This window comes from Pteropus alecto, unplaced genomic scaffold (assembly GCF_000325575.1).
Source record: "Pteropus alecto unplaced genomic scaffold, ASM32557v1 scaffold12, whole genome shotgun sequence".
In the NCBI taxonomy this organism is placed as follows: Eukaryota; Metazoa; Chordata; class Mammalia; order Chiroptera; family Pteropodidae; genus Pteropus; species Pteropus alecto.
The window spans coordinates 3,526,085-3,536,757 of NW_006432669.1; the positions used below are offsets into that span (position 1 = coordinate 3,526,085).

The following is a 10,673-nucleotide window of genomic DNA, read 5'->3' on the forward strand; positions in this document are numbered from 1 at the left end:
AAAATCAGTTAATTTTTAGCTTACCAAGAAGCACGCAGGGAGAAGGACTGGGAAAAGAACACAATAGGGAAGAAAAGTGAACTTTTGGGTGCCACTATTATTCTTAGTTGACTTGACTGTTAGTTAAACAGGAAGTTCCATATGTGAAAATTCATTGACTTTTACACCTAAAATATGTGTGCTTTTCTGTGAGGATGAAAATAAAATGGAATATAACATATGGAGTAAACAATGTGCTAAATGAGACTATGAAATATTATCAAAGTGGCATTCAGGAATATAGAAAGACTACGATAATATCTTAAGACTTCTGCATACTTGATAATATTAAAAATTCGCCACTGAAAAATTGTAAGTGCCCAATTCATGTTATTTGACTTAAATTCTTGTTTAACTCCACCCTCCCCCCTTTTTAGGTTAGTCTCTATAATTACTTTTTTCTAATTTCAACCGCTAAAAGACAATGAACAACCGTTATTCTACCTTCTACTCTTGAAAATGAACACATATTTTTCAAAAAAACAAAACAAAATACTATTTTCTTCCATGCAAAGAACAACATTTTCTTAGTATTTTAATTAATATTAAGTACATTCAATAGCTAATAAATAAGTAAATAGTAAGTAAACAGTTAATAAAACAATTTATGCCATAATAAAAAACTGTGATTCTTAACTGGACAGCCTTGAGAGGCCTAAAAAACAAATATAATTATAGTAATTCATCCAAAAGACCTGGCAGACTAGCAGTAGCTTCATTACCTTTGCTCTTTCCTATTTCATGAAAATCTTCATAATAAGTATTCTTTTTCACAAGTTTTAACCTTTCCTTAGGTTGCCAGTGTGGACTAATTGGGGTACTTGATAATGGCAGGAAAGATCAAGTGCTCATACTACGAAACTTAGAAAATATGAAAATTCTTACCTAACTTCTTTATTACATATAAAGAGAAGAGACTGGCATTGTTGAGTACTCACTGTATACCTGGTACTGCGCTATACACTATCTATTTTTAATTCGTTTCATTAACACAAAAAGAAATATTTACTTAAGAAATAAAACTAAGTTACTAATACCATTGTCAGTAATAAACGTCAGTTAGAAATACAATGTGTATTAGTTTAAGATGACATGGAAACTTGTAAACATTAAACTACTGAAACTGATCTGAAGCTCTGAAGTGGAGAGAAATCTCAGTCTGTCTCTGGCCCATCCACAACCCCTGTGTTATCTCCTTGTGCTCCTATATCAGGGTAAAGAGAAATGCTTTAAAAATGGCGTTTTTCAATGCATTATCTCTTAATGTAGTTATCCTTTCCTTAATTCAGTCCAACACATAATAATTAACAGAAGTGAAGTAAAAAAATATAAAATGTAGTAGCGATCGCTGAGGCTGCTAGGAAAGCCATGAGTTTTGTGGGTTGCAAAGTAAAATTAAACCAGGAACAGTAAGTAGTAACTGAACTCTGTAAAACAGTTTCTCTAGAAGTGCTCTTCCCCACCACATTGTACATCCAAGGTTGTTTGCCAAATATCAGTTAGAGTTGACTATTATATAGCTAGTTCCTTTGACTTTGATGTCAGTTTTTGCTTTGTTCATATACATTCTTTAGTTGTCATGACTTTTAACCATTTAAAAATAAACAATAAAGAATAACTAACCAAATAAGATACAATTTATCCTACGAATAGTATCCTTGTATTCATTTCTAAAATCAAACATGACCTATTTTTCTAGACAATTTTGTCCACAGATTTTTTGTTCTAAATTTATCTTAAGAAGTTAAAGTTAAAAAAAAAAGTTAAAAGTCGTACTCTGATCAACAAATCTAGAGCTCTTATTTTAATTCGACCTAAACAAATATTTCGAAGTCCGACTCAAAGGAAATAGTATTTTGCACATTATCTGCATTCTTCTGCCCCACAATACAGAAAATGTTATGTTACAGTAATGGAACACCTTTTTAACTTGAAAAACAAAACAAAACAAAAAAATAATAAAAGCTAGTTAACCGTTACCAAGCTACAGAATACTACTCTCTGTAGAACACTTTAAACATTTATTTTCCTCAAAAGGCTTGGAAAACTATTCTTAGAATCTCTGCATGTTATTCGAAATGCTTTATCACACTGGTCAAACCAATACATTTTTTGTAGGAAAAAATTTCTATTTCCATTTTAAAACATGGTAAGTCTATAAATATGATTCAATCAGCCACTGTACAGAGTCATTTTTCTGTTATCTTTGTGTGACTGGGCATGTTTAAGAGTAAATAATGAAATGATTTATTTCCTTGAATGATTTATAAACTATACAGATTCTTCTGTTAAAATCAGAACACAATTTTTAGCTAAGGTCTAAGACTTGCTAGTCAAAATTCACTTTAGAAGGCAGTAGTCCCTTCTCAAGGGTCCAAGAAGGTAGAGACTAGGGTCCAAAATATATTTTCAGTATTAAAAAACAACCTAAAAGAAATAAAACATGTGTATGCTTCAAGCTCTAGTGATCTTAGAGAAGCTCTTAAAAAGTAATGTCTAAAAACAAATAGATATTACTAACCTTAAAGAAATGTTTGCAATTAAACATATTGGTTTACCTAGAAGGTTCACCCAGGCTCATTAGTTTTCTTTGTCCCAGTTTTTCTCCCTGAATGACTTTTATACTCAACTCTTTTGAGTTTAACTCCTAGTTATATATGCTGATAAATTCCAAAACTTTACCTTAAGTTAAAGCCCTCCCTTCATCTTCAGATTATCTGCTAAAGTCCTGCCACTCCAAGTGTGGTTTACAGACTAGCAGCATTAGAATCACTTGGAGGTGTAACAGAAATGAGGCCTCTCACGTCGTAGCCCAGATGGACTGATTTGGAATCTGCATTTCAACCAGATTCCCCAGTGACTCACATGCACAGTAAAGTCTGAGAAGCACTGTGCTAAACATCTCCAAACTGAATGTTTTACAGACATCTTAACTCAAAATGTCCCAACTATGACAGGTTACATGTTCCTTAAGCTTATGAACATCATCATGATAAAGCCGCTATCTACCTAATCAGCTCCCTTGTCACATTCCCTATTTCATGATTTATGTCCTAACATCTAGAGACACTTGTTCCTGTAGCAAACATCCTATTTCCTTACCATTGTTCATGCCTTGGCTCAGACTTGGATGCTGTTTACTACTAGCTGCCCTGTCTTTCAGCCATTGCCTGACACCCTCGAGCTCAAGAGTCTAAGACTTAGCTTAGAGCCAAATGGCTGGAGGAAGCCATCCTCTAGGACCCCTTCTGTCCACACTCTTCCTCCATCAAGATGGGGTTCATGTTCTTCTTTTAGGCTCATATACCTTTTACATTCTCCTATTTATTGTAATCATTTATTTCTCTCCTACTAGCAACGACAGCTCCTCCAGAAGACAGGAGTCATGTCTAAGCCTGAAAATCTCAGTACGTACCACAGAGCTGAGACCATCTGGTTACTCAGTGTTTGCAGAATGAGTATTAAACCAATAACTAAAACACAAAGTTTCCTTATTTGGGATTTCGTACTGTTTAGAAGCTCTGAGAAACTGTTACTTATTATACTCAACTTGATAGATAAAATCTTTCATAAAAAAAGAGCATCAAGGGAAATAATAAAAAGTGTTCTTGTTTTTCCTGGTAAAACTTCTGAGAGCTACTGGTCAATGTTATGTTTAAAGTTAACAAACAAGTTATGGCTAAACCAATTACCTTCAGAATTTATGAGACTGACTACTACTAGCCCTCGTTTAAACCAATGAAACTCTATTTTAAAAATAAATGGTATGTGGATTGATTATGTTGAAGGGTTTAAGCTTTCTACTGAGCCTATGCTATTTTAATAACATTTACTATGTGGTGTTCAGTATCTTTTTTAGTCATAATTGAAATGTTTATGGCCTATTTCAAAGTTTCTTAGAACATTAGAAAAAAAATGTTTTTTTGAGTCTCGAGCAAAGAAGCCTAGCTTCTAATACAGAATAAATTCCTCCAAATTCAATCTAAGAAAATGACCCAAATAACACACTTCTACAAAATTCCAACAATTCCTCCAAAAGAAATGCAAATGTAAGTATAATATAATTTTAGAATCTGGAAAAGCAGCAGGGTGAGAACAGTCCTCCTACACACTCCCCACCCATAAAAAAGGCAAAGATATTGTTTTAAAATTATGCCTCTTGAAACAGAACTTCACTTCTTATCAAAAAAAAAAAATCACAAAAGTAGGATAAATTAAATATTCCTAGCTAACTGTATAAGGAACTGATCTGCTCTGAATAACATTTCATCCAGGATAGAGGATGGACTACAAAGCTGGAAGTTCTTCTCAACTGGATCTGAAATACAGTCAAAGATGTACCAATATAAGGGAGAAATCAATAGCATCAATCAGGTATGACATCAACAAGGCAGAAAAGGAGAAATAAATAAAAGGAACATGGTAGTGAAATTATTTTTACATATCTATATCGAAAATACCAAGGGTGGTCTGTCAGGGTTCCAAGAACAACTAAAAGGCAAAGACAGTGAAAAAAAGGCACCTGAATGAGGAAATGAATGAAAAGTATCTCCAGAGACCACAAACAGACTGTCTTTCTTCTCCTTCTCAAAACGGGTGGTCATTTCTTCCTGAGACGCCTCTTCATCTTCTCTTTCTTCTTGAAGCCTTTTCATTCTCTCCATTAAGGCCTCTAGCTCACTTAGAGAATCTACAATCTGGATAAGGTAATGTTGGTGTTATTAATATTAAAAATTGTTCCAGTGAACGTCTCCATCTCCCAATGTCATCTTATTATGTACAATTTGCATGGGCACAATTAAGTTCCTAAGTGGGTTTTCGACTAATTACAAAGAAAAATCATGAGACATTTTCAGAAGTATGATGTTTTTGCTTCAGTTATAAATCTGGAAAGTTTTTAAGTATAGATATATTTAATCTAGAATTCCAGCATTTGGTATATATTATAAATTGTTATAGTTTATTGTCAAAAATGAGGCAACTTCAAATTTTCTACTTTTTACTACCATAAGATATATTTTCTGTTGGTTGTTCCAGCATCTTATAGAAACAAACATATTGTTTTGAGATCTGCTGTTCAAAGGGTCTAACATAAAAAGCCTATGACCATTAGAGTGCATTATTCAGGTTTTTTTTTGATGGCTTAGGTGCATTTTATTGATTTTCTTTTGTTTTAGTCTTTATGATTTGTAATAATATTTACCTGCTTGAAAGCTTCTTTAAGGCAATTCAGAACTTCAGGTACAGGTGAAATTTTTATAGCAAACTATGCAAAAACGTTTCGAGTATATAATATCTTCTTTAATCAGAGAATAAATTCTCTCTAGATATTTTTAACGTCAGATGAAGTTTAAAGGCAAAACAGTAAAGAAAGACAGTTAAGAACACTGACCCCAAAGTTGTTGCCTGTAAGGGATGCATTCTCTATGTTGTTGTCATTAGCGAGGTCACAAACACAGAAGTTGTTGACTGATATTAGCCTGAATCCATTGGAGATTTCTGGATCTCTCTCTGGATTGATGCCACTACCAAAAACAAAGCTTGCCAAAGCATGATAATGTGCCAGCAGGACCACAGCATGTACCAGTTCGGGTAGAGACCAATTATTTTCTCCAGTTTTGACAAGTTTCTGAAATGAGAAAGCAAATCTGAGTAAAAATGAAAATCACAGAACACTACACAAAGCAATTTTAGAAAGCATAGAAAATCTACCAAATTTCATATGTCCATTTATAGTAATAAAACTTAAAACACTCTTTTTAGAATGTTTCACATATGGCTTTGGTCAAACAGTGTTACACTAAAACTATCAAACCTAACAATATAACTTAAAATTCCATATATACATATAGAGTGGAACTTCTGCTTCCAGAGCACATTTACATATTGTTATTTATCAAAGTATTTCACAGAATCAAAGAACATTAAAGCTAGAAGGAATTTTAAAGATTACCTGGCACAATCATTCATTTTAAAGTTTTAAGGTAGCAACTCTACCTTAAAAAAAAAAAATCACATAAAAACCCAATTCAGTAAGTCATAATGTTATCTTTTTCATATTTTCTCTGATGGAGAAAGACCCTACAGTACATGATAGAAGAAACCAAAGAATACTACCTCACATTTCAATAAGAACTTAAAAAATTTCAAAGCACTTTTTTTTATGCTATTTTATTTGACATTCCAGCTGAACGATGGAATCACAAGTGAAGCCATTAAAAACAGCAATCCCTTCATCCCCACTTTCTCCAAAAGCCAATCCTATTAATCCATCAAGAATTCTTTCCCATCAGTGTTCATTTTCTCTCTGTCTGTCCCTCTGTCTGGCTCTCCGTGTGTGTGTGTGTCTGTCTGTGTGTGTGCCTGTGTGTCCTGCTGCTCTTCGCAAATCTAAAACTTTCACTTGGCCCACTTCATGGCTAAAAACCAAAACCAAAACACTGCTCTTGTTTTATTCTCTATTATTTAACTACACACACACACACACACACACACACACATAATTTCATGTTAACCAAAAGCTCAGAGAAAAGGAAAGGAAAAATCAATCATATTCAACTGCTCTAACATGTAACTTTTACATATCTTTTTCTTTTGTTTTTGTAAGTATAATTATATAATAGGAGTATATATCTATTTTTTTTTTTTTTTGCTTTTCGAACTTTACATTTTCCTATGTTCATTTCTCAAAGGCTACACTGTTTTATATTAACTTTTAAGCATGGGCTATATTGTTCAGCAATGGTTGTACAGAACTACTTCTCCATTCCCCTATGTGCAAATGGCTTCTAAATTGTTTTTGCTTATTTGTTACTACAAACAGTATATTCATGCTATAGCTTTGTTCACATTTTAGAAACAATTCCTAATAGGATTTTTAGGACAAAGGTTATTAATATTTTTATGACTTTTGATAATACCACCAAGGAACTTTCTAAAAGGGTTGGTAGACTTTACAAAGCTTTTGCTGGTCTTCGCAGGATTATCATTAAACCTGAAAGGACAGCCAATATCCATCAATCTCAAATTTCTCACCTCATATTCATTTCTACTTTTTAAATTCATTACTGCTTCTTTTTCAAACAAACTCCTGAAGCTACTTTCACTAAGGTCACATATGACCTCCAAATAGCCAAATCTGACTATTTCTTTTTTTGCCTTATCCTATCTGATCTCTGCGGAATTTACAATTTTCTCACTTCCTTCTTGAAATTAACCTCCCTTGACTTTAGCAATTCCACTATTTTTTTTTGCACTCTTTCTATGCTGACTTGGATCTTTCTTGATCTTCCTCACAGTCCCCTTCTTTTCCTGCTGGCCTCCACAATGTTGGCCTGCTCTACTCTACCCATGATCATATTTTCTTGTACAGTATCTACCTCGATGAATCATTCATTCCTTCAACTTGACCTTTGCTTATCTATAAATAAGCACTCAATTTTATTTCTAGTCAATCCTTTATCTTGAGCTACAGATCGGTATTTCCCTCAGAAACTGTACCTCGCTATGTGGATGTCATAGTCTTCTGTTCTCAGCCCTGTATATGATATCCTCCTCAGGCATTGCTCTTTGCTCAGTCAGGAAGGTAGAAACCTTAGAATGATTCTCCTGTCTCACTCCCTTTCTCCATCCTCAAATTCTGCCGGTTACCAAGTCCCGCTATCCTCATGAAGAATAATTACTTACAGTCTGATTCTTCTTCAGCTCCCCACAGCTTTGAAAAATAATCTCTCAGGTGGATTTATTGCCTCTGTTTTATGACTGGCCTCCCTGCTTCTAGTCAGTATTATTTATAATTTATCTTCTGTGTCAACAAATATGCTCATGTTATAACTCAGCTCAAAACCCTTAATGATTCTTGATTCCTTATCATAGTGATCTCTTAAGCTCTTTTGAGCATATGTCAGCTCTTCTGACATTAACAATTGGGGGTCTATCCCCCAAGAGTATGTACATTATTTATAAATTAAAATGTACTTATAAAATACATTTTACATAGCTGTTACATACGTGTACTATAATACTATTATGAAATACACAAAATATAAAAGGATGATATAAGAATATACATACACATACAACAGACACATGCACACATATTTTCTGACATTTTGAAGGACGGTCTTGTGCACCCTGTCAGGTACTATAACATAATTTTGGAGACCATAACTTTCTGAGGATAAAACACAAATTCTTTGATAGAGTATTCACTGGGTCATACAATATGATCTCAATTCTTTCCATTTCCTATCTCCACCTTACATAACTATTTCTCCACCTCAGTAACCTGAAGCTGTTAGCTACTTTTCCAACATATCATAATATTTCATACTCTACTATCTGTCTGGAATGCCCTCCTCTACTTGAAAACTCCCACTTACTCTTCAAGACCTAGCTCAAACGTTACCTCCTTCATGAAACCTCCTAATCCCACTCTCTTTACGTATTCATTCATACACTACTATGCTGTGATTGTCATTACCTCCCTGTCTCTCCTCCCCTAGCCTCCAACCATGTCCAAGGGCAAGGTCTATCTTTTTAGACTTGCCCAACTTTCTGACACAAAGTAATTAACATGTGGCATAAAAATAGTGAGTTAATTCCTTTATCTACCTAACATTATCAAAGCAGAACATATACCTCGGGACAGCACTGTGCTTCAGAGTCCCAAACAGATAATCAAAATCTGAGAGTATACAGATTGACAAAAGCTAAGTTTGGTTTAACTGGGCAAATAACTTATAAAAATGTAGTCTGATAAAAAGATTTTTTTTTTAAAAAAAGGACATTTCAGTGCATTAGAAGAAGGGATTTTAAATACTTAAGGCTTCTACTGATAATTGAGATGACAACTCCTATTTATTAAATAGTTATCAACTCCAAGCACAGTGTTAAGGATACTATATAATGACCTCACCCAGTAGGCCTTTAATGAAAGCTCCTTTTGAAGTGCAAGTGTGCTAGTCAATTACAACTCTATCTCTCACTTAAGCTCTAGATTCTAGAGTCATTTAATCATTCACACGCCAGCTGGCAAATTACTTTTTATCTGCAAAATTGTTTTGTGAAAATATTAAAATTATGAAATATTAGAACTAGAAAAGAGTTTAGAACTCTAATCTAGGCCCTTTATTTTCTAGAAGGAGGAACTACTGAGGCCCCCAGAAGTTAATTTCCTAAAGGTTACAAACTTGTAACAGAATAGAAACTAGAACCCAGATATGCTAGCATATTTTCTTTGTTCTACCTTCTGCTTGAAAATAGAAATCAACTTTTCTCATAGCTACTCACTAAAGCACTTGTACAAGCTAGTTACTGATTACTTAAAGAAAAATGTTCATTTATACTTAAATTAAACCCACTAACTTTCTAAATTTATCTTTTCTACACACATTAATACACTATTTTTATTTTTTAAGTTCCTAATATGCAAGTATTTAAAATTAAGTCTCAAGCAAAATACTTAATTAAAAAATTCATTCTTACAGTTACAATCATTAGTAAACATCTTTTTTATTTCAAAGAAACATGCAGTACCTGAATGTGCTCTTTCGTGATCAGCCAAGGTCGGTGTGCTAGCAGCTTATTTATTTCATTAAGATTTTTCAGTCTTTGTGGTACGTACTCCAAACCATTCAACCACTCAGCAATACCTCCTGTCTTTATAAATTCATCCACATGCATGTTTATTAAGTAAGAACACTGATGTCTAGCTGCAGCCTGAAACATAAAGAGTTAGTTGATAAAATAATCATGGTAGACTTTTATTCTACTATTTCTAAACAAAAACAGAGACGGAATTAATTTTTATAGTTTATTCTTTTCTTTCACAATCCTTCTTCTAAAACTTCCATCACAATGCTGCCATAGATTCTTGAATCATGAAGCTGACACTTGTATAAGCAAATAAAGTGTCACATGAAGCCAATTACTTCCTCATCTAGAAGTTGGTACTGGTCAACCTAGAAGCCACTTTCTTGTTTTGTTATGAAAACACATGTCCGTTAATTATATTAACTGTATTGTATTTAAAACATAAAATCTCATTAACTTGTACTCTACCAATTCAGAATGCATGCTAATTTGGGTAATTCTCTTATTGCCTTTGAGAGAACTGTGATATCACTCTTATCTGTGCACATTGCCCTATTGAGAAGAAACTGAAGATCATTGACCCCTTTCCTTCCTATGCAGTCAGTCAGCCTTGACACTGACAATTTGGTAAATCCACGCAAAACAGGCCTTTCACCGCTCCTTTCCTTGGGGGTCCCTCTCAGTAAAATAGCATTGTTTTATTTTATTTTCCGTATCTTGTTTGTTTCTTGGTTTATGACCATTCTAGGTCTGCTTTCAGTCTTACTGTCGTCAAAATCTTAAGCTAAAATGATAGTCAAGTTCATCATTCAATAAAACATAGAATACTGCCCTTTTTTTGTTTAAAACTTCAGTGAGAGCATAAACAAGATAATCGAATTAAACTTGGTAAAAACTTATCTGCTAACTCCTGGCTAGTTCCTCTATCTCTGCCAGCCCAGCTGGTCTAAATCTCCAAATATATGGCAGTTGTATCATATTCTCATTGCTCTTTTTCACTGGTAATAGTTCAACTGTAGCACTGTTTCTTTCCACTCTTC

The 10,673-nt window shown here is 33.8% G+C and overlaps 1 protein-coding gene across 1 annotated transcript in view; it reads right to left on the bottom strand.

The window, feature by feature from the left end:
• SESN3 (sestrin 3) overlaps positions 1–10,673 on the bottom strand; it is a 58,399-nt gene that overhangs the window by 6,853 nt on the left and 40,873 nt on the right. The window contains exons 4-6 of the mRNA XM_006907488.2: positions 9,577–9,759; positions 5,432–5,668; positions 4,562–4,736 (exon numbers count right to left, since the gene is read on the bottom strand). Coding sequence (XP_006907550.1) covers positions 4,562–4,736; positions 5,432–5,668; positions 9,577–9,759 — 595 coding nt within the window. The remainder of the gene's footprint in view (positions 1–4,561; positions 4,737–5,431; positions 5,669–9,576; positions 9,760–10,673) is intronic.